A 25,140-nucleotide genomic window follows, 5' to 3' on the forward strand; every position below is an offset into this window, starting at 1 on the left:
GGATTGCTGGGTCATATGGTAAATTTATTTCTTGTTTTTTAAGAAATCTCCATGCTGTTCTCCATAATGGCCGTATCATGTTACATTCCCTACAGCAGTGCAGGAGGGGTCCCTTTTCTCCACATCCTCTCCAGCATTTATTGTTTGTAGATTTTTTGATGGTGGCCATTCTGACTGTATGAGGTAATACCTCATTATAGTTTTGATTTGCATTTCTCGAATGATGAGCAGTGTTGAGCATCTTTTCATGTGTTTATTGACCATCACTGTCTTCTTTGTAGAGATTGTCTGTTTAGATATTCTGCTTATTTTTTGACTGAGTTGTTTGTAAAGTTGGGTTTAAAATATTTTTTTCAGTTGTAATCAAATAAAGTCTTTTTCAGGCTAAGTCTAGCATATCTATTCATGTTATGTATATGTGTGTTTAAAATTGGTGAAAGGCTTTTGTTATTTAACCCAGTGAAGGAAAAAAATCTTTGTAAAGTAAGTACGTTTTTAAGTTTGTTTAACAACTTATATTCACAAAGCATTGTTTTCCCTTGCATGCCCAAATACATTCTTTTCTTTTCTTGTCTTCTCTTTTAAACTTACTGTGACTTATTTATATGCCTCTTAGTATCTTGGCCTCTCCCTAAACCCTTTCTTCTTAATAGTTTCCTGATCCAGAGTGTTCTCTTACTGCCTTCATATTAAAATCATTTCTGTATCAATATCACTTTTTATTTTTATGTTTTCCTTCTCATTTTTGTCAGTCTTTCCCATGTGGTAGAGCATTAAGTCTACATTTCAATAATATCTTTCCAACATTTTATATTACAACCCTGATTTTAGGATATTGTTAGGAGAATCCCAAATTAGAAAAAATTAATGGAATCTTTTAGCAAGTTAGTCTAGAAGATAGTGTGTACATCTAAAATTCTTCATTCTCTAATCATAAAAGCTGTGAGCATTTATCAAAATGACATGTTATATTTTTATACCACAGTATATTTTAAAATATATATTGCATCCTTTATGACAAAGCAAATATACCAATTTTATTGACCTTATCCCCCACCAGCACATACTTTTTGGGCTTTTACCCTTTTGTTTATCCAACTTTCATTTGTTAATCATTTCGTGAGAGCACATAAAATGGTTAGAGGGCAAACAGATGTTGGAAATAGAGAAAAAGTGTATAAAGTATTTTGAGTAATGCTATAAATATTGGCTCTTGTGTCACTCAGGTTTTCTGAACTTAAGTTCCCACATTTATAAAATTAGAATGTATAATTAGATGACTATTAAGTTATCTTCTAGTTATAAAGTTCTATGAATCCATTGTATATCTGTGTAACTATGTGCTTTCTATTTCTCTTCTAGTTTGAATCTCAGCATCAACCCATTAGCCATGCGATCACCTATCCACTGTGTTTGTGTAACCAAAGAATATAGCCATATTCTTGTAGGATTAGAAGATGGCAAATTGATTGTAGTGGGTGTTGGCAAGCCAGCTGAGGTAAAACCTAGCATCACGGATTTAGTTTCCCGTACTTTTGGGGATTCCCTTGGTTCTTCTTTATTCCAGCTAAATCAGACGTCTCCATTATGGATAAACAAACTGAAAAACAAATTTGATTTTTCAAAGTACAGTAAATGAAAGTGAACAAAGCTAGTATTCAAGAGTGATAGTTATATTATTATATTATTGAAATCACATATTTAGCAGTTTTCATTTATAACTCTAGATGAGTAAGAAAGTTCTTTTATTCTGTCTTTCCAAATGTAGATTTAAAACCACACACTTGCATTTTTAATACATATAAAAGTATTTATAAAAAATGAAATTGGACTAAATAACAAAACAGTTTACTTTATTATTCTTTTGTAAATTTGGCCATGCTGTGTGGCTTACAGGATCTTAGTTCCCTGAACAGGGATCCCACTTGAGCCCTGGCAGTGAAAGCACTGAGTCCTAGGCACTGGACTACCAGGGAATGCCCCAAACTATTTTAATTTCAACAGATATTTAGCATAATTGTATATCAGTTGTACTTTTGTAAAAGCAGCTTTCTGTTTTTTACTTGGAACTACAAATATCCCCATATAACATGCTAATTCTCAGTGAGTTTCCTATAGTTCCTGTAAATTTATTTGCCAATGGCTTATTAATTACTGAATATTCAGATATCATAAATCTAAGACTATTCCTAAGAGAACTTAGAGGCTGTACTCCAAGTAATCTAGTGATTCTTTTAGGAAATTTATTTTATTACATAGACTCATATTTAAGTATTATAAATTTTTATTGATATCATTGGTCTTTTCTGAGAAATCTAGAATATGACATCTGTGGGGGTTATTTCAAGAGAAGACATTATTGAATAACATACTGTCATTGGTTATAATAAATCCATTATAGATCATATGAACCTCTTTGCCAGATACTTTCTTCCAGGATATTAATAAAAGAAGTCTTACTAAAGGGACTACAACAACATTTAGTTTCAGGTCTAATGGTTCCCCAAATAATGTCAGCATGTCTATATTTCAATATTCCACTTATGCTTAAAATATTATACAGATTTTTACATTCAGTAATAGAGTTTCTTGATTAATATACTCCCCAAGTAGAGTTCCCTCTTGTCTTTTGCTAATGTGATGATTACTTGAGAACTCTGCTCAGATACTACTCTTTGAGTATGTTTGTTTTCACTTTCTGTGGTTTACTTAAATGCCTTTAAATTTGCCTGTCCTCCAGTTCAGGTAATTTGTTAGCTTACAATTTTACTGAAGTTTTAAAAAATGAAATGCCCTTGTGCACACACATTTAAAAAAAATTAATTGGAAAAAAAATACCTACATAGCTTTATTTCATAGGCCTAATAAGTCAATGTTCTGTAATATTTACCAAATAAGTTTTTGGTCCTCATTGAAAGATTTATGTAGTATACAATTATAGAATTTGAATTGTGTGTAGATTTTGATTAAAAATATTTTTTATCTATTTTTACATCTTTGTGAAATTCATCTCTCATTAGCTGAATTATGGATCTACTTTGGTAAATAATATAATTAAATGCTTAGAATTCTGCATAATTAAAATATAATTTTATGTGAAATTTTATATAATTTTATGTAGAAAGTAAATAGATCAATAGTTCTGAAGAGTTCTAGTTCAACATCTATTTTTATCTAAAAGTAAAAAATGTTGGTTAATGTGTATTTTTAAATCATGTATCAGTTTTATATGTTATGCTGTCGTACAGAATCCATATTTGTAAATTAGGTGTTCAAGTGGAACTAGATGAATAGAAATAATGGTTTTGGAAATACGTCTGGATGAAAATGCAGAGCAAACATGCCAAAATGTCTTTGCTTGAGGCCTGTCTTTTATCATTAATGAATGGACCCTAGAAAAGTAACCATTAAAAAAGGGTAGCAGATAAAGCACCGTTAAAAAGTAGATTATTCTTGGGAAAGTAATTCCAACAAATCATATGGTTAGATAGAGAAACGTTATACTTTCAGAGGGGCATTAACCCATTGATTCAGTTAATTTTGATTAATAATTGTTATGTGCCAAGAAGTGTGCTAAGTGGTAAAAAATTTAATGGTGGAAAAATGTGATTCTCACTTTCGAAGAGCTTATGCTGTTCTTATTTTCTAAATTACTTTTTATCATTCTATTGATAAAGAATTTTTAAATTTCTTAGATCAAACTATTTAAAAATTACTTTCTTTTTATTAAAATGTTATTTTACTTTCTTCTTATGATTGTGATTGTCATTAATAGTACTGTAATTAGGAGAAAAATCCTCAAAGGTATGTGTCTTATTAGCAAGATTAAGTATAATTTGAAATTATTTTAATGAAGTGAAATGTAGTTTTGTAAATATATAATGTAAGGGAATCTTGTAATTTTGATATAACCGGCACATTTAATTAAAAAATTTATTCATTAGCATTTGATCTTTCTCAACTAAAAGACAATCAGTGTAGAAAAGCCTTTCTTTAATTATTATTAATTAAGAATCATTAAAATGTTAATGATTCTGCTAACCAAACATATTCCTATTTCTTTTGCACTCTACAAAATCATTATCTTATATATTAATTTCATGTATTTTTTTCATACTTAATAACATTTATTCTTAATTTCTCTGGATTACTTTAAACAGATGCGCTCAGGTCAGCTTTCTCGAAAATTGTGGGGATCTAGCAAACGGCTCAGCCAGATCTCAGCTGGAGAAACTGAATATAATACTCAAGATTCCAAGTGATTGTTATTTCTACCTTCTGTCATGGATAACTGAAATTTGATTTATCACTTTGTCACTTTAACCACATCTCTCAACTATCTCAAATGCTTCAGGTCTGCTATCCCTGAAAAACATTCAGGGTTTACCGAAATTTGGTATGGCATATGTATAAATTTAGTCATAGGTATTACTGTTATCCACTTAAAAATTTTCTGGTTAACATCATTGAATCTATCTTATTAACTAATTCATAGTCTACACTAAGATGAATTTGAGAAAAGATATTTGATTAGATTTAGTGGTTTATTCCTAAGGATAATTAGATCTTTTTTAAAAAATAAACTTCTAAAAATGAAGAAGTTAGATTCAACTCACTTACTATAAACAGTGAAAGTTGTATTTCTAATAAAAGAGTAGATAGAGATAATGGGACAGTTGAGAGATATGGCTTTTAATACTTTCTTTAGTTAATCATTCTATTTCCTGACCACCATATTTAAAAATATGATTTATTTATGGAACTTCTGATCAGAGGTGATATTTGAAAAGCATCTGTTGCATACTTGTATTTTTGAAACTGGTACATTGGCTCATCCCGCTACTACTTAGCATATTACTAATGAGAATTTATTGCAACATATTATAATCCTTAAATAATAAAGGTTGAGTAGAAGAAACTAGAGATACATTTTACAGATATATTTCACTAGTAGTATAGTTAAGGAAAAATGCTAATTATGATTTTGACATTTGGGTCCTATATAGCATTTGCAGCTCAATTTATATATGCAGAGTACAAAATTTCTTGGCTTTTTCTTTATTAAACACTATGTTTTCCCTCAATAATTTTTGGAGTTATAAATGATACCCAAATAATTATGTTTTTACTTATTTCATATGATTGATGAACTGAAAAGATATGCGTAACTTAAACTAGTCATTTAGGTATAGTAATTTAAACAACACACATTTCTGTTTCATGTTATGTATAATTTAGGATTACAATTTTATTACACATACCTAGATGTTACACTATGCTTTGCTATTCAAGATTTTAAAGTACTGATAGATTTATTTTAGAATTGAAAGAGATTGTTAAACCTTCTACTTTTGTAAGGTCATGTTTTGAGTAAGGTCAGAAAGCTTTTAAAACTATTTGAGTGTCCTTAATCTGAGATTCCAAAGGTTTTGAGAGAATTTATGAATCCCTTAAAATTGTGAGGAAATTCCGTTTGTTAGCTGCTTTTGTTTTTTCTAGGAATGGGTGGTTGAGTGGCTTTCTAAACGGGGTCTGTGAAAAAAGAGGAGGGAAAAAAAAAGACTTTTTACAATGACACCTTTTAAAATAATAATATTCTTTTTTTTATTCCGGAAACTATAGAATTCCTTTTATCCAGTTGTCTTCTCAATTGAATCTTTGAAAAAATTTTCCTTTGCAGTCCTCTCCTGTTGCCTGTTGCCCACATTTGTCTAATACCCTTTTCTTTATAATCCTATGAGAGAGTAAAAAATATATGAGAAGTGAAGGATTCTATAATAGGGAAACTATTTGATAGATTTGATCGGCTTGTATAAGAGCTAGCAAAAAGTTGTAGACGAATATTCTTTCCAGTCATTTAAAGTCCTCTCTTTTCTCAGTAAAAAGCTTATGTTTAGGTGAATCACACTGACCTAAACTGATGCAGTATAGAGTGGGACATCTGTAACTGTGAAGGTTTCCTTTTTTGAGGACTGCAGTAATGTGTGGTAAGAATGCCTCAAAACAAGTCAATAGAGAGAATTATGCTATATTAAGATTAATTTCTTCTATTAGTTTTTTCATTCTTGTAAAATATTCATCAATATTTTCATTTTTCATCTTATAAAATGTAGGTTATCCTCCAAAACCTATTTTGTTAGGTTTGAAGTCAAGAGAATCGAAATGATTGATTTTTGGTATTTTAAATGTTGAAGTTTTTTAAAAAAATGTTTCTAAATCAAAACTTTGGAAATGTTTCTTTTGCCTATTTAATTTAGGGATTTTGGTATAAGGATGCCTTCTTTATTTTTAAGGTTATTTAATACTGGTTTTGGAAGTTATTGACTTTGAAGTTACGGAAAAGTTTAACTTAGATTATTAGGGGGAAATGCCTAAGTTTTTGGTACTTTACTTTGCTACTGTTGGGATGGAGTAACTAAAGAAGCAGGGTTCATTTTATAGCACAAACATGAAGAAGTTTTCTTCACAGTAGATCTTTTATCTAGAGCAATAGTAGATGTTCAGAGCAGTAGAATTCATCCTTACATTTTCCATAAAGTGAAAACCAAAACCTCAAAATTTTGAGAAAAGTCTTTGAGAATACTAGCAAGTCTAGAAGAATGGAACTTAAAGTTTATTAAATAAGCAACTAGAGTAGTAGCTTTGGCTGAATAGGGCTCCCCTGGTGGCTCAGCTGGTAAAGAATCTGCCTGCAATGCAGGAGACCTGGGTTTGATTCCTGGTTTGGGAAGATCCCCTCGAGAAGGGAAAAGATACTTATTCCAGTATTCTGGCCTGGAGAATTCCATGGACGGTACAGTCCATGGGGTCGCAAAGAGTCCGACATGACTGAGCGACTTTCACTTTTGGCTGAGTAATTCCTCTTTTAAACAGTTTAGACCACTGAGTTAAAGCTTGCTGGGTAAAATCACTGAAAAGATACACTTTGAGGGATTCTGGTGTATTTAGATGTTATCCATACAAATTAGTTCTGTATTGTATAATGGGAGAGATGAATAGGATCATTAATGCAGTAACAGGTGGACATTTTAGACGATGAATATAATAACTTAGCTGTTACATGCAATGTGTGGTCTTGAAGAACTTTTCTTCTGGTTTTGTTTCTTGACACAAATGAAATCTCCGCATCCTGATGATGTGGAGTGATTTATAGTAAGATAATGATTTTATTTTTAGAAAGTGAGGTCAAGTATTAAAACATATAATACAGGTACTACTCATTTGGAGAGAAAAGAAGCTTTGTAAGATTTTTTTCAATTCTTCCCAAACAGTATTCTGTCATTACTTACATAAAGTTGGAGGAGAGAAGGGGAAAATAGAGCAGGGCATGAATGAGCCTGACCAGCTGTTTTAAAGTCTTATAAGCCTGTGAAGCTCATGTCATTTATGAATCAATTTCTATTAATTTCCTTTAGTCACAGTGCTTTTTCAGGTCACATCCTTTTGTAGACGAGAAAATGTCAAGTATTCATTTGTCATGAACAAAGAACAACAGGCTTCCTTTTTTCTCTGTGTTAAGGTATATAACAATTATCTTTTAAGAACTAGTACTGAAAATCACTTTTATCCTTCTGAAGGACACTATTAAACGTGCCCTCATAATTAATTAGAACTTAGATTTGAAAGTTGAATCTTAATCAAAGCTTAAATAGAAGTAGATAGAGGAAATTAACTTGAATACCCTATTTTTATTTAATGATGACACCATGACATGGCCTTTGCCTTTAAGTATATTTTGTATTGTTATTATTAAAAGAATCACTAGTGGAAATCTCTTAATTGAATTTAAAGAGCTAACGCTCCTTTTATATATTTATTTTTATAAAATGAATAGCATTGTTTTTATCACCTTTCCAATGAAAAGATGCAAGTACATGGACTATTTTAAATATAAAATTACATAAATATTAAATAATATCATGTAACATGTAATATCATGTATGGGTGTATATATATGAAGGTTGGTCTCTTCAAATCATTAAATATGTCATCCATAAATAAATTCTTAAACCTGTCTTTAGGATATAGTTTTTGACTGATTTAAGAAATGAAATTCATTCTTTTAAATCTAATCTGTTGTTATCAAGCAGACTCATAGCTTGTCCTAACTCCCATTTCTCTGATCAACTAAAACTGTCCTTTCCCAGTAAGTGACTAGTCTTAAACACTTTTATCACTCTAAGCAAATACTGTTCTCAATATTCTTTAAGCTTTATTTATTTATCATGCATACATTTGATTTGCTTTTAAACTTGATCATCCAGAACATTGTTCTAGAGAGTTTCCCCATATGAGAGCCTTGTTGTCATCATTTCAGTATTATTGAAATGATGAGTCATCATTTCAATATTATTAAAATGTGGGCCACAGCTTTATTTAATTTGAATCTAGCATTTTTCAAGGCCATTGTTTCTTAACTGAGATTACAGGTAGACTTCTCTGTGAAGTTTTATAAATATACAGAAGTTTAGGCACTACTCTGGATATTTTGAACCTCTTTACCTGATATTCTTGGTATAAAAAAACTATGTCTCAGGGTTATTAAATCAAAATATTTTCTGCTATAGAAATTATATCCATTAATTTTTTATAAATCAGATCCGGTATTCACAGGCTTATTTGAAAGTAGGTGTGATCATTATCCTTGAGGACATTTGTTTCTAAAATTTGCTTGGAATGGCTTTCTTATCTGTTTTGCATGCCACAGTAACAACTAAATTTCCTTTTCAGTTTGCATTATTCTTATCATAAACTCTCTTCAGACCTTTCATATTTGAAAATTGTATCTAATATCTGTCTCCAGAAAAGTGTTTGCTTGTATTAGTTCCTAGTGACTATCAGTGAATATTTTGCATATCTGAATTAGGTAATATTTTTAAGTGTTAATAAAATCATGAGTAACAAAATGCTAGATTTAAAACATTGACTTAGATCTCTTAAAGCTTTGAAGCTACTAATCAATAGTTTTCCTAATTAAAAGCATTGACTTAAATTCCCTAAGCACTTCTGAGGACTTTTGTAGGAGGTGTAGCCTCTGTATGGAAGTACTCCTTAATTTTTCATATGAAAAGTCCCAGTATTAAGAAAAAATAGAGAATTAACATTTAAGATATTTAAGCCTGTATTGAAAACAATTAATTTTCTGCTTTAAACACATAGGGCCATCTTAGATTATAGAAATTATGATTTTCATCAGTATAAGAAAGTGTGTAAAAGTGGCTATCTTACCAAGTACTTTTCTGATGTATTGTAGTAATTCATCAGATATATCTTCTTAGATTATCTCACTGACGTTTGTCACATGTGGGTGGTTTTTAAAGACACTGTAGGATTTGGACCTATAAAGCTAATGGCTTTAGTGAAAAAAGGGCAGAGATAAAGTTGTATTTACTTTTGTCTTAATGCCTTTAATCTTATGAATTGAAAATTCAAAGGAAAAGAACAAGTAGAAAGTCAGTTGGTCAACATTTGTTTTCCTTGATTTAATGTTTCCTTGGAAACTTATTTTGCAAATATTACCATAATAATGATAATACCACAATATTGTCATTGAAAAGGTTACCCATTCTTTTTTAAAAAAAATTCCCATTCATTTTTCAAAGTTGACTGCTAGTGGGCTCGCAGTTGACTGCTCGTGGACTCTTGGTATTTGTGTGTGTGTGTGTGTGTGTGTTTTCACTTAAAATGGCTGTCTCATTATTTAAAATTTGTTATTATTTTTGAGTGTACAAACTGATTAGCTATTTATAATACTATTACAGTACAGCATTGTAATTTGAGAAAGAAAACAAGTTAGGATTTAGGAGGGATTGAAAAATAAAATTATATTTTATTGATTAAAATATAAACTTTTTAAAAAGTCTTATTCCAATGGACCTTTTAAAATTTATTTTTATAATAATATATTGTACTTAATGTGTATAAAATTAGAGGCTTTCTGGTAGCCAGTATTCCAAATAAATAGTTAATATTCAAAGGCTATTTTTGTTGTTCCTTATCTTGGAAACATTTTCCCACAACATCTAGGCAATGTGTTTTAATATTTACTGGACTCAGTCTACAGATTCAACAAATATTCCTCTTGCATTTTGGAGGGAAAAAAGCTTATCTATGATAACATATTTTTCTCTTTAGAATACTAAAATTATATTAATCAATAAACAATTTAGAGAGTAGTTCTGGTAAGGTGATGTCAGTTGTCAGACTTAATTGAAAAAATTTCAGCCCCTTAGTTTCTTATATAGGTATTAAAGGGAATAATTTTAATCCTTTGGGATTTCAACTTTTGCATGGATAATTTTCAAAATATTTAATTACAGTAGTTTCTACATTTCTTCCAAAATTATCACATATTTCAGTACATCTTACTGTTAAAGATCTTTTATACTTTTTTTTTTTTTTTCCTATTGTACTTTTTAGTGGTCTCTCCAGTTCTTAAATACCATCACCAAAAAGTTTTTGTGGCTACTGTTTTACAGTTAGCTTTACAGAAAACCATATGGCTGGTCTATTCTCTTCAGAAATTCCTAATGGGTATTGCTTTCCTTCCCCTAACTGTTTGCTTTTATATAGATTTGGAGCAAAAATATTAGCAAAAAAAAATCATCTAACCAGTCATTTTCTGTCAGGCTCATTGCTATAGAAGTGAATTACATGAAGATTGAAAAATATTGAACACGTATGATTTGCCTCACGTCAATCTTTCTGGGACCCAGATTAAATAGGAGTATGTCAGTGTTATAGAGGTGACAGTAATTTGAGAGTGTGTGTGTGTGTGTGTGTGTGTGTGTATGCACATAGTCAATTCAGAGGAGAGGAGGATAGCTAAAAATTCAGAATTACTTGTTTAAAAAAGTACTTGCAAATTGTGCTGCTACTTAAATATTTAAGGAATTCAAAAAGTTATGTATTTATCATAAAGTATTCCTTCTCATTTGTTCTACTGGAATTGACCATTAAAAAGAGAATATTAAGCCTTATTTATATCTGATTATTGACTGCAAACTGTGACTCAATGAATACTTGTATGCCAAAAAAAAAAAAGGTTTTAAAGTTGAGATAGTTTTAGACTTAATAAAGATGTATAAATAATTGTGATTAGTATTCTCATTATAATGAAGTTACTGTTAATTTGGTGCAATACATTCTTCCCTTTCTCATCCTTTTAAAATTAAATATATAAGATGTATGTTTTGTTTTGTTACATTGAATGTTTTAAAATTTTTCAGTGTGTGTATATGAGCTCTTGTTTGATTGTTTCTGTATAGCATGATTGAAGATAATTGAAAAATTTGCACATTTTTTAGTCATTTGGAAATTTGTATTCTAACAGTTTTTAAGAATATGCATTTATTTTGTAAATAATAAATTAGCTTTGTATATGAAAATGGGTTTGAATCAAATAAAAAAGTGATGTTACTTTCTTCAGCTCATTTGTAATTCTCAATTTATATAGTCTGATTAGAATTTAACATTAGCTAAGCTATTTGAACTTAGCAAATTATAGACCTAAATGTAAAACCATAACTATCAACTTACAGATGAACCTAAAAGAATGCATTTCACACTCTTCTGTCACAGCTGAAGAATTTGAGTTTTGGAAAGCTGAATCTTTTATAATGGGCTGCAAACAAACCTTCCTGACCTTTGCCCTGGAGGGAAACATACTGATGAGTAAGCAAACCTGCCTTCTATTCCAGAAGGAGACTCTCTGCCTTCCAAGGTTGTTTGCTGTACAGATGTCCTTGAAAAGACATGTCCAGAACAGAATGGCAGTTTATACCTTGCTCTTAACAGACTCAGTTTCCCAACACTACCTAACATCCGCTAAGTCTTGTCAGACCACCATGTCTTAAGGACCATAGGGAAGAGGGAAGCTGCCTGAGCAAGGATCCCAGATCTCCAAAGTCTCCACTACTGTTGCGCCAGTGCCCCTTCCTCAGCTAATAATTGGTTTACAAGTCATCTTGTATGAGTAGCTAAGAGGAGAAAAAAGACCAAGCTGCATTTACAGAGGGGATGATTCAGTATGTGAGTAAAGACAAAAATGGATAGAAGGTGAGTTGAAGCCTTACTTATGGGTGGTCTTGAAAAACAGTGGCAAGGGAAAACCATCTTGGTGGGCAGATTTTTAGTGGCACACCATGTCATTTACTTTGGATGGAAAGAGAAGGGGCCTAAGGTTAGAATATAGATAGGAATCATGGGCCATGATGAAAGGCCTGGCCGGCTGATGAGAGACATAAATGGAAAAAGATTTTTCAGATTGGGGACATGAAGGTGTCAGATACAAGTGTGTAGATAGACATATAGGATTAGGAAAGAAGCATGAAAATCTTTGCGTCAAATATTAGCACTCGTCCGGAGCATCCACCATGAAAGAGGCATTAAGCAATCAAGTGGACCAAACAAGAAATTCAGATCATGTCACGTGGCCCCTGCATTGGCCATTCTAGGGCCAGTACAAGGGGGAGGTACATGAACAAAGTGGCCACAATGGCAGAAATGGAGACTATCCATGGGCTTAGTAGGATGAACCCTCCACTTCTCAAGGCTGGTCTAGCTATTGCCGCCAATGAATGTCTAATTCATTTACTAATAACAATGATGATAAATGCTTAGTGCCCAAGCATTCCTCATTCCTCAGTGGGTCACATGCTGGCAAGTTATGTATTTTGGGCCCCTTCCATTCTGGAAGGGCTAGAAGCTCATTCTTATAGGAACAGACATGTATTTTATGTACATGGTTTGCCTTTTATGTCTGCAGGGCCTTAGCCAGCACTATTATCTTAAGGACCTTGGAGTATCTTAAGGACAGTGGAGTATTAATCCATTGGCAGTGGATTCCATATAACATGACCTTAGATCATAGGACCCACTTTACAGGAAGTAAGTGCTGGAGGGAGCCCATGACAATGGGATCACTAGTCATATCATATCCATTACCCACAAGCTGCATGCTGATAAAGCATCAGAACAGCTAGCTGATGTGAGGGGTAATTGACCTGGATAATTAGGGAGAGGGACAGCTGCCACTACATGACGGAATATGTAATAGTGTAGAACCTAGGCGATCTCCTTGGGCACTATTTTGTACTTCTTTGCCCAAATGTGTCTGTAGATAGAGAAACCATAGTCTGAGAAGTACATGATCACCAGGGACTCAGGCAGTTCAGAATAACTCATTCATTCTTCCAGGCTAACCAAGCAAGCCTCAAGACTTGGTGAGTAGAGATTCTAGCATGGATAAAGGAGAATGAAGATTGTAAGTATCAATTGTGGCCCTCAGAAAAACTGCAGAGGCTAACTTCCAAGTTTTTTCTCAAGAAGAGAGTAAGGTGGTACATAGAAAAAAGGCCCAGCAAAGCCCAATTATCATTGTAATTCTCATCCCAAACTCCCCACTAGGTTGGTTTAGGAGTTATGGGGGCTGCATCATAATTCCACTTCCTCTCTGCCCAGTCCAGGTTTCATCCTTCACAAGTATTCAGTTCAGTTCAGTTCAGTCACTCAGTCGTGTCCAACTCTTTGCGACCCCATGAATTGCAGCATGCCAGGCCTCCCTGTCCATCACCATCTTCCGGAGTTCACTCAAACTCACGTCCATCGAGTCAGTGGTGCCATGCACCCATCTCATCCTCTGTCGTCCCCTTCTCCTCCTGCCCCCAATCCCTCCCAGCATCAGAGTCTTTTCCAATGAGTCAACTCTTCGCATGAGGTGACCAAAGTACTGGAGCTTCAGCTTTAGCATCATTCCTTCCAAAGTATTAATCCCCACTAAATATCTGGCATTTTAAACTCTATCTCAGACTGCTGTTACAATATGCAAGTACCTCATGCCACTCAACCTGTAGGCACTTTATCACTATGCCAGACTCCTAAATAATTTTTGAGATTTCTCTTTGACTTTCTGGCATGTATTTTTTTTAAGGCATCTAGGGAATTTCTACTTTATGCTCACCAGGTCTCAATAGTATGTCATCAGAGTAATGGACAGGCAAGATATTGTGTGGAATACCATTACAAACAAGTTAGAGGTATATGTGCTCACATCACAGAGGAGAAATGACAATGTCCAGGAGTATTATACTGAAGGTGTAATACTGTTTCTTCCAGGTAAAAGCAAACTGTATTTGATTACCCTTATTCATTAGAATTGAGAAAAAAATTTTGCACCTACCAAATAGGCAAATTTGATGATGATAATTACCATGTGGATCAGAGTCCCAGCAGGAAACAGATGGCATGCTGGAATTAGTAAGAGTTCAAGAATGGAAACTTTTATGAAGATGTGGGAAAGGTTTAAGGAAACCACAGGGTTTCAGTGCCCCAAGACAAGCAACAGTGGTGAGCTGTCATTAACCCCAAGCCTGAAGTGAGTTCCAACTCCTAGAAAGGGTATCTGTGTGGGGGTATTATGACAGAAGCTGCACTCAACAGTGAGTCCACAGCATGAAAACCAGGAGAATGAATATCCAGACTTTCCTTTCATCCTAAGCTACTATTTCCTGTTGGCCAATCTAACCAGAAGTCAGAGGGTTACGAAACACACTGCATGTCCTTTTATATGGATAGTACTACCTATAAAACAGGGCAAGACAGGCCCCTGCCTTGGGCCCCATACTCAAGAGAAACCCACATATCACAAATCCATAAAAATGGTCAAATTTTTATGCCCACATGGGCAAATCAGTATTTGGCATTCAGTCAGGATTTAGTGGTTAATCAGGATTTTGTGGTCAACTGAACTTTTAATATCTCCCTCATAGCTAACACTGCTCAGGCTCCAGGGAAATACTAAGGGTTTGTAGGTTATGCTTTAAAGTTGGAGGAGACTATAACAGTGGAAAGAGTATTTGAGCAAGTTGATAAAAATAGATAAATTAGCAATCTTTGTTCTCAGAATAAACACAATAGATTTGTGCCTAATTAAAAAACATTCAGTTCCATTCAGTCGCTCAGTCGTGTCTGACTCTTTGCAACCCCATGAATTGCAGCACGCCAGGCCTGCCTGTCCATCACCAACTCCCCGAGTTCACTCAGACTCACGTCCATCGAATCCGTGATGCCATCCAGCCATCTCATCCTCTGTCGTCCCCTTCTCCTCCTGCCCCCAATCCCTCCCAGCATCAGAGTCTTTTCCAATGAGTTAACTCTTCGCATGAGGTGGCCAAAGTACTGGAGCTTCAGCTTTAGCATCATTCCTTCCAAAGAAATCGCAGGGCTGATCTTCAGAATGGACTGGTTGGATCTCCTTGCAGTCCAAGGGACTCTCAAGAGTCTTCTCCAACACCACAGTTCAAAAGCATCAATTCTTCGGCGCTCAGCCTTCTTCACAGTCCAACTCTCACATCCATACATAACCACAGGAAAAACCATAGCCTTGACTAGACGGACCTTAGTCGGCAAAGTAATGTCTCTGCTTTTGAATATACTATCTAGGTTGGTCATAACTTTTCTTCCAAGGAGTAAGCATCTTTTAATTTCATGGCTGCAGTCACCATCTGCAGTGATTTTGGAACCCCCCAAAATAAAGTCTGACACTGTTTCCACTGTTTCCCCATCTATTTGCCATGAAGTGATGGGACTGGATGCCATGATCTTCGTTTTCTGAATGTTGAGCTTAAAGCCAACTTTTCTGCTTTCCTCTTTCACTTTCATCAAGAGGCTTTTTAGTTCCTCTTCACTTTCTGCCATAAGGGTGGTGTCATCTGCATATCTGAGGTTATTGATATTTCTCCCGGCAATCTTGATTCCAGCTTGTGTTTCTTCCAGTCCAGCGTTTCTCATGATGTACTCTGCATAGAAGTTAAATAAGCAGGGTGACAATATACAGTCTTGACGTACTCCTTTTCTTATTTGGAACTAGTCTGTTGTTCCATGTCCAGTTCTAACTGTTGCTTCCTGACCTGCATACAGATTTCTCAAGAGGCAGGTCAGGTGGTCTGGTATTTCCATCTCTTTCAGAATTTTCCACAGTTTATTGTGATCCACACAGTAGGGTTCCATTAATGGACTGGAAGCACTTGACAATTATTGTGGCAAACATAGTGGTTGCAACTGTCAGCTTAGGAACACTTTTCCATATTAAATTCCTTTTAAAATAATATATATGTAGGTCTAAATATGATGTAAAGTTCTTTACACTACCCTACAACTTTAGTTGTTGCTTTAAGAGATGGTGAGGGCTGCCCTGGTGGCTCAGAGGTTAAAGCGTCTGCCTGCAATGCAGGAGACCTGGGTTCAATCCGTGGGGCAGGAAGATTCCCTGGAGAAGGAAATGGCAACCCACTCCAGTATTCTTGCCTGGAGAATCCCATGGATGGAGGAGCCTGGTGGGCTACAGTCCATGGGGTTGCAAAGAGCGACTTCACTTTCACTTTAAGAGATGGTGAGAATCATAAGTGATACAATTGTTACCATAAATTTAAACTGTTTTACAATATTTGCTGTAATAACAATGGTACCATATGTAACAACTCCATTACAGTTGAACATCATAGATAAGTCAGTTCATTTCTGAAGCTAAATATTAACTATAAATTTCTATCGATAATTCCAATTGCTACCGCCTGGAATTTTGCTAAGAGCGAAATTTCTTCAATTTGGAAGTATTAAAGAAAATCCCATATATTAATTATATGACTCAATAAACCTGAAAAGATTGTTTTAAAATAATCTATCAAATCTTTTCAAGGACCACAATGACTGGGAACAGGATAATTTGGCATTTCTGGCAAGAGAAGACAAATGATGTCAAAATCTTGATGATAAAAATATAGAGATCATGCTGAAATAAAGGGAAGACATATTTCATGAAGTAAATACATAATAATTGTGAATCATGTGTCCATTTATTTGATTCAAAAATCACTAGACTGTGGTAGAAAATCCAGACGTGCAACAACAAAGATTAACTTGAGCTGTTTTTATTTTGATATATGCATTTTAAACCCACTTGGAAAACGATAACTCCTAACGTTTTCTAGAAGTCGGGGTCCCTCTTCCTTCAGCAACTGGGTCCGGGAGTCGTGGGCGTGCTCGGAATCGAATCCGCCGGAACCGCGCCTCGGTCTCCCTGTTTCTCGCCGCCAGACCGCAGGGCTGACCACGGCACGCCCCCAGCGGCCCAGGCCACGCCCCCGGCGGCCCAGGCCACGCCCGGGCGACCTATCCGCTCGCAAGTCCCGCGGGCGCCCCGGCCCACCCCTCTGTCCCTCTGGTGCGCCAGGCTGAGACGCCGCAGAGGAGCGCGGAGCTGAGACGTGGTTCCCGGGCTGAGGCACCATGTTGGACTTCGCGATCTTCGCTGTTACCTTCCTGCTGGCGTTGGTGGGAGCGGTGCTCTACCTCTACCCGGTAACCGCCATCCCGGCCCTCACGGGCTCAGGCCGCCGCCCGCATCCACGTCGCGCAGCCCGCAGCGGGCCGCAGGGAACGGGCCCCGGGGGAGGGCTCCAGCTCCCGCCGCCACTCTGCCCCGCTCCCGGAGCACGTGACGCCTCGCAGGCGCGCGCGGCCGGCGCTGAAGACAGCAGGGCAGGAGGCTCGACCACCCTCGGACGCCGAGAGACGCACGGACGGAGGCTCGGCGGAGCGGGCGCGGCCGCAGGGGCCTGAGGGCTGGTTGGCGGGTCCGGCCTCCGTGTCCTCGCCGCGCCGCTGTGGAGGGCGGGGCCGAAGTGCTTCGGTGGCTTTCGAGCAGTGACTGTGCCCACCCCACTTCCATTTTCTAGTGTGTCTGAGAGGAAACTCCAGGCTGCTCGTCGCCTTTATCCATTCCCAAGGATTTTCCCCTAGTGTTTCTTTTGTCGCCTGCTTTTCCGTCTGCCTTTCGACTTTCATTCCTGAAATCTAAAGTCCTTAAGGTCCGGACCGGGTCTTGTTCCTCTTGGGCCTCACATGCTAAAGGGGTCGTGGAAGGAGCATACAGCCAAGTGCTGTATCTCTAATCTCCTTCTGACCTTTCTCTGCTTACCTTCTTCAGCCTCAAAAGATGCTTCTGAAAACAAAGAAGCTAACGGATGAGGAATCATCTACAAAGCAAGGTGGTGGTTTTGTAGAAAAATTTGTAAAGCAACAGAATACTGGCAAGCACATCCCTGATATTGACAGAACACCTTAAATATTCTTGCTGGTAAATGAATTTGATTGGAATGTTAGAACTACCCTATCTGGAACTTTCAGTGTTTTTTTATTTTATGAGAAATAGCCTTCTAGGTCAGAAGAGTGAGGGAGTAGAGATTTCCAGACAACTCATTTGAAATTCATGAAAGTAAAATAAGACTAGGCAGCAAGCTGTGTGTTCCTCAGCTGTTTTCCTTCAACTATGTGGCATCAGGGCAGTTGACAGAATGTTGGATTTAATTAGGGTTTGTGTTTTGCTAGGTACTTTTGAGCAAAGGAAACAGGGCAAGAGAGTGATTAAAAGGCACAATGGAATCTGAGCTGGATGGCTGGAAAAGGAGTATAGGAGTAATTGGGTTAACAGTCTGTTTGGGGTAAAAATAGTTTTTGGAGTCAAGATATTAAAAATAGAAGGAGAAATAGGAGGTGCTTGGAGATTTGGAAGCTTGATGTTAAAACTCCAGGAATGGTAAAGTTACTGGTAATGTCAAGGCCTAGTGCAACCATAGGAATGAACGGCTGAGATCAGGTCGGGTTTTGAGTTGGGGACAGATGGGTCAGGAAAGAAGACAAACTTCTGTAGGAATAAAAAGTCTAGGGGATGAAGGAAGACCTGGGGATGGTAGTCTTGGGCTTAGTGTGGTATCTAATATATGTAAGGGAAAATGTCATAATAACATTCTGGATGGTCTCAAGGAAGATGATAGTGGTGAGGCTGTGATTATCAGATTGAAGTTTTGCTGGGGTTTGTGAGGGGCGTGCCAGGTGTGGGGATTGATCTCATTATTTTAGCTATTTCAGAGTTGTGAATGTAGTGAAGCACAGGGGAGTGTTTTGGCTGGTATTTTGGGGCTCACTTCATTTCTCATGTTGAAACATGGAGTCCGGTGTGGGAGCCATTAATCCAGAGCACACAGAGTTCTGAGGCTCTCTGCACGCCTGCTGTTGGAGCTGTAGACCTGTGATTAGGGCGGAGGGGAGTGGTTGTACTTACTATTTGCATAGAGTTTCTTTACTTGTGCCTGTCAGTAGTTTGGGGCAAGTATCTCACCATTTCTGTCATAATGCTTTTCAGTGAGCTCGTTCAAATATTCAAAGACATCAGTTCAGGCCAGTCACTTGGTCATGTGCGACTCTTTGTGACCCTGTGGACTGCAGCACACAAGGCTTCCCTGTCCATCACTAACTCCCGGCGCTTACTCAAACCCATGTCCATCGCATCAGTGTTGCCATCCAACCATCTCATCCTCTGTTGTCCCCTTCTCTGCCTGCCTTCAATCTTTCCCAGCATCAGGGTCTTTTCCAATGAGTCACTTCTTTGCATCAGGTGGCCAAAGGATTCAACATCAGTCCTTCCAATGAATATTCAGGACTGATTTCCTTTAGATGGACTGGTTGGATCTCCTTGCAGTCCAAGGGACTCTCAAGAGTCTTTTCCAACACCACAGTTCAAAAGCATCAATTTTTAGATGCTCAGCTTTCTTTATAGTCCAACTCTCACATCCATACATGACTGCTGGAAAAATCATAGCTTTGATTAGATGGACCTTTGTTGGTAATGTCTCTGTTTGTATTTATTTTTATGGGAAAAAATTCAGAATTGATATTCTCTTTGCGTTTGTTGTATACCCTGTTTCCTGGATGCCACGTGAGTCTCTCTCTCTGTCTCTTTCTGTTTAAATTCTTTTATTTGCTGCAGTGCATCATTTTCCATAATTTCTTGAGGGAGTGTGCATGAAAATTTTTTTGAAATCTTGCTTGTTTGAAAATCTATCTTTTCTAGCTTCACACTTCAATGATAGCTTGGCATGGTATAAAATTGTAGGTTGGAAACAGTTTTCGCTTAAGATTATCGGGGATGCCACCCTCCAACCTGTTGTTCCTGAATCTAGAATCTTAAGGTCTCTTTCCAGAAGGATGGCAGTCACAAGAATGATGTCTAATGGATCTGTATATTGACTTTTTGCTTATTGTTAAAGTCCTGCATCTTACTCTGCCTTTGTGGTTACAAGTACAAATCTGATTGCTTCCTGTGGGAATCCTCCTTTGCAGACCCCAGAGGAGGCCTCTCAAGGTCAACTAATCACTGCTCCAACAACTAACACTTCCAAGAAAACTGGTCAGATTATTCATCCACTATTGCCTCCTCTCCCATTCTCTTTATCCTTATTTTGTCCTTTTTTATTTCTTCACTTTCATTTTGTGGGATTTCAGGAAGAGATCACTGATGAGTGTTGTCACTCTATCATATTTGAAGAGAAGTCACGAAGCTTGCTTCAGTCATTAATAATTTCAACCTAGAAAATAAAAAGTAGGGTCTTTTTTTTTTTTTTTTTTTTAGTATCACTGACTTTAATTATGGAGTTCCTTCCATTCTTTCCCCCACTTTTTATACATTAAAATTGACGAGTTTCCATTGTTGATGAGGCTGTAGGATAACATCTTACATTGTAGGTTTCACTGTCATCAGTTAAATGCAAGTTGCACATACTATCATATAGATAGTATTCTTGTAGTATGTAGTAGAAACTGTAAAACTCCTTCGTTAGTACTGTTGAACTTAGTGTATCTCTTGGCGTACATAATCCAAAGGAGGAAAAAAGTGAAATTGTACAGTGATTTTCATGGCACTACCTGTAACAATGAGAAAATGAAAGAAATAGCCTAGATGTTTTACAACCTATGGTAGGAACATGATTATGCAATTCTGAATATGTAATGGAAGACAGTTTAAACTTTAAATGTTCAAATAAACAACTATTTACTTATATAATGTTAAGTAATGGCACACCACTCCAGTACTCTTACCTGGAAAATCCCATGGATGGAGGAGCCTGGAATGCTGCAGTCCATGGAGTCGCTGAGGGTCGGGCACGACTGAGCGACTTCACTTTCACTTTTTCACTTTCATGCATTGGAGAAGGAAATGGCAACCCACTCCAGTGTTCTTGCCTGGAAAATCCCAGGGATGGGGGAGCCTGGTGGGCTGCCGTCTATGGGGTCGCACAGAATCGGACACGACTGAAGCGACTTAGCAGCAGCAGCAGCAGCAGCAGGGGGAGGAAGGGGCAGAATGCCAAACTCTGATTAATAACTAGTTAAAATCATAGACAAAATTCAGAGTTGATTCTAAAGTTGAATATTTTAGGTTATTTTTTCTATAGATATTTAGCTAATTTAAAAATTATAAGAAGTCATTTTAAAAGTGATACGCTTGTTTTAAAATAAAATAAAAATGCTAACCTCTAAATACAGTAACCATAAACCCAATATAAAATTGTAAAAAATTAAAATTCCCCCCAACTTTTTTATAGTTCATTCTTCAGAGGCTGTCACTTTAACAATTTGGTATAAATTATTTTGTTACTTATTTGTATACCAGGTGATCTCTCTGACTGTATTACTCTGATAATGATAACTACATTAAAGCAAAAGATAAACGTGTGTGTGCGCTCACTTGTGCAGTCATGGAGACCCGGACTCTTTGTGACCCCATGGAGTATAGCCTGCCAGTCCCCTCTGTCCATGGAATTTTCCAGGCAAGAATACTGGAGTGGTTTGCTATTCCCTATTCTAGGGGATCTTCCGAACCCAGGGATCAAACCTGAGTCTCCTGTGTCTCCTGCATTGGCAGGTGGATTCCTTGAAAGTGAAAGTTGCTCGGTTGTGTCCGACTTTGCGACCTCATGGACTGTGCAGTCCATGGAATTCTCCAGGCCAAAATACTGGAGTTGGTAGTCTTTCCCTTCTCCAGGGGATCTTCCCAACCCAGAGACTGAACCCAGGTCTTTTGCATTGCAGGCGGATTCTTTACCAGCTGAGCCACAAGGGAAGCCCGGCGGATTCCTTACACTAACCTGGGAAGGCCTAAAATATGAATATCACTTTGTATTTTGACAAATTCTTTGACTTGAAAGAGAACTATTTTAGGAATGACACTATTATAATTATGACATTAAATTTTTTGAAAGCCAAGCCAGACGAGACCATTTATAGTCTCAGAACAAAGAAAAATGTGCTTGGTTTTATATATTAATTGATATATAATAGATGTTAAATTCTTCAGACACCTTAGTTTAATTGACAGAGAGGAGGAATATTAGGATAATTCTTTTCAGTACAAAGAATCCAGTTTTTTTTTATTTTAGTAGATAAATAATCTCTGAGATTCAACCAAATTGAATAACCATCATTTAAGGTCCTGCACATGTCTTGGCAAAACACATCTGACTTATGGGATATATGATCATTCGTTATACTAAATTATTTAAATTTTTTTCCCTAAGGCTTCCAGACAAGCTGCAGGAATTCCAGGCATTACTCCAACAGAGGAAAAGTAAGTTGGCTTTTTGGCTTTTTTAAATCAGGTAAAGTCAGCTCTTAGTTTTTGGATAAAAACTAAACCATATTTTTAGATTGCTCAGTTTATTTAGTCCCTTTGTTTTCTTTAAACTTGTGTTTGGGCATACCACCTAAACTTTGTCAATAAATGAAAGGAAGCCTGTATAAATCAAAACCTTTAATTTTTTTCACTTCCCTTAGCCAGAGAGTGTTGAAAATAGAAAGACAGAATTAAGATGGAATAAGAAAAAGTTGCCATAGCTGATTTAAATTCACCTGTTATTTAATAGCCAGTGGTGGCATCCATTGCTGTCTCAGAATGAGGTGCTGCAAACTTGGATCATTTTCCAGTGTCTAAGTCAGATGTTCTTGTGCAGCTTTGTTGATGTGAAGTGTTTTGAATTCTCAAAATATCAGACAAATGCATATCTAAATGTAGCTACCAAAAGTGAGAAGTCAAATATAATAGTTTTGGATTTTGCAGTAATTTGATTTTCGTTTATCTTTGTTTTCCTCTGTTGACACAGTTAATTCAGAATCAACTAGTATTTTTGTTTTTCTGATTCTTCCATATTAAATTATTTTTTCAAATATTGCTCTTTTTTCAGAGATGGTAATCTTCCAGATATTGTGAACAGTGGAAGTCTGCACGAGTTCCTGGTTAATCTGCATGAGAGATACGGGCCTGTGGTCTCTTTCTGGTTTGGCAGGCGTCTTGTGGTTAGTTTGGGCACTGTTGATGTACTAAAGCAGCATATCAACCCCAATAAGACACGTAAGTCTGATTGTCTTTCTAATTAGCTGATCCTTATCTTTTAAGAATAGATGTCTATAGATGAAGGTCCATACACTGCTCTTAGGAATAGCTAACATTTATTAAATACTTTATATGTCAGGCATTGTGCTGAAGTCTTTATATTAAATCACCTCACTTCACTTAAGACACAGTATTTTTAAATGATCATTTTCTTCCTTCAATTTATAGATATATATGAAAAATACCCCAGTGCAAATGCCAACAGGATTTTTTTTTGAACCTGAAAAAATAGTTCAAGGGTACATCTGAAAGAGTAAAGGTGTAAGAGCATTTGGGCTTCCCAGGCGGCTCAGTGGTAAAGAATCCACCTGCTACTTCAGGAGATGTGGGTTTGATTCTTGGATGAGAAGATTCCCTGGAATAGGAAATGGCAACCCACTCTAGTATTCTTGCCTGGGACATGAAGCGAGGCTGTCTGGGTTGAGTCTGTGCTCTTAATCACTAAGTTTCCACAATATGGAAGGCTGTCTCTGTTAGGAAATACAAAGATGAGTAAAACCAGACATGGCCTCTGCTCCTGTGGAATTTATAGTTCAGTGGTGGCGAGTTGGGAGCTTGTAAATGGTATTTGAATGATTAGGAGAGTGAACTGAGAGATGTACTCTGAAAGAAGGGACTGTAGTTCTTTGCTAAATCTGACAGATTTTTCTGTCTTTTGCTGGTAAAAAAAAATGTTAACAACTATTAAAAAAAAACCAAAAACCTCAGATATTTAACAGTGAGTATCTCTTGCGTGGTGAGATTTAGATGAATTTATTTTCTTAGTATCTTACTGTGTTTTAATTGTTTAAAGTGACAGTGTATTTGTGTATATGTGAAAACAGTATAGTCATTGAAGAAACACATAAAAGTGAGTGAAAGAGAAAAGAAAAGGTTTTGGACTCAGCTAAATAGTTTTAACTGTAATACTCGACAGTTACACATACAACATTAATTTTGTCTTAAAATTGATGGAGTGAGTTCTTTTACAAAGATACATGCTGTCATGCAGTGGAAAATTTACTTGAGTATTAATGGTTTACAGTGGAATTCCCAATTTACTGGGTATTGTTTTGTTGGCAATTTTTATTGTCTCTTGAACTGTTCACATTTAGAAAAGACAAAGGAGTTAGGAAAAAAAGAGTTCCTGGCCTCTCTGCTATAGTCCCATACCTTTCTGATCTCTGTTCTTTTGCTGGAGTTTTTTTTTGAGTGATTACTTTGACTTAGAAATGTTTAATCATGTCTGTTTCAGTGGACCCTTTTGAAACCATGCTGAAGTCATTATTAAGGTATCAGTCTGATAGTGGGAACGTGAGTGAAAATCACATGAGGAAAAAATTGTACGAAAATGGTGTGACTAATTGTCTGCGGAGTAATTTTGCTGTCCTGCTCAAGGTAAACTAGTTTGATCTGGATTTCTGTTTTACAGATAATAATATATGGATCTTCCTTGATTTACAATCAGGTTAGGTCCTGATAAACCTATCGTGAACTAAAAAAATATCATAAGTTGAAAATGCATTTAAATACACTTAACCTGCTGGACATCATAACTTAGTAGCCTAGCCTGCTTTATATGCACTCAGAACACTTTTGCTAGCCAGCAGTTGGGCAGAATCATCTAAAACTAAGCCTTGTTTTATGATCAAGTGTTGAATAGCTCATGTAGTTTATTGAATACTGTACAGAAAGTGAAAACCAGATGGTTGTCTGGGGACAGAATGTTTGTATACTTAAGGGCTGTTCGCTCTCATGATCACGAACGTGGCTGACTAAACTGTGGCTGCTGTTGCACCCAGTGTTATGAGAATATCGCACCTCCTATCACTCACCCAGGAGAAGATCAAAATAAAAAAAATTCAGAGTATAGTTTC

General features: G+C 36.3%; 2 protein-coding genes across 7 annotated transcripts in view; both read left to right on the forward strand.

Annotated features, from left to right (window-relative positions):
- The window catches only part of NBEAL1 (neurobeachin like 1), a 158,859-nt gene extending 147,432 nt beyond the window's left edge, over positions 1 to 11,427 (forward strand). For 3 of the 4 annotated variants that reach the window (XM_060410266.1, XM_015093498.3, XM_027965108.2), the window contains 2 exons: positions 1,363 to 1,498; positions 4,161 to 11,427. In XM_060410266.1, coding sequence (XP_060266249.1) covers positions 1,363 to 1,498; positions 4,161 to 4,262 — 238 coding nt within the window. In that variant the 3' untranslated portion in view covers positions 4,263 to 11,427. Of the gene's footprint in view, positions 1 to 1,362 lie in introns of all 4 variants that reach the window. The other variant, XM_060410265.1, reaches the window with a different exon arrangement.
- A 5,806-nt stretch (positions 11,428 to 17,233) lies between these two features.
- Positions 17,234 to 25,140, forward strand: part of LOC101104050 (cytochrome P450 20A1) — a 42,856-nt gene continuing 34,949 nt past the window's right edge. Inside the window, exons 1-5 of one of the 3 annotated variants that reach the window (XM_060410272.1) lie at positions 17,234 to 17,358; positions 17,987 to 18,047; positions 22,413 to 22,462; positions 23,076 to 23,242; positions 24,519 to 24,661. In XM_060410272.1, coding sequence (XP_060266255.1) covers positions 18,024 to 18,047; positions 22,413 to 22,462; positions 23,076 to 23,242; positions 24,519 to 24,661 — 384 coding nt within the window. In that variant the 5' untranslated portion in view covers positions 17,234 to 17,358; positions 17,987 to 18,023. The other 2 variants (XM_027965109.3, XM_042244976.2) reach the window with 2 other exon arrangements.

This window comes from Ovis aries, chromosome 2, assembly GCF_016772045.2.
Source record: "Ovis aries strain OAR_USU_Benz2616 breed Rambouillet chromosome 2, ARS-UI_Ramb_v3.0, whole genome shotgun sequence".
NCBI classification, from domain to species: Eukaryota; Metazoa; Chordata; class Mammalia; order Artiodactyla; family Bovidae; genus Ovis; species Ovis aries.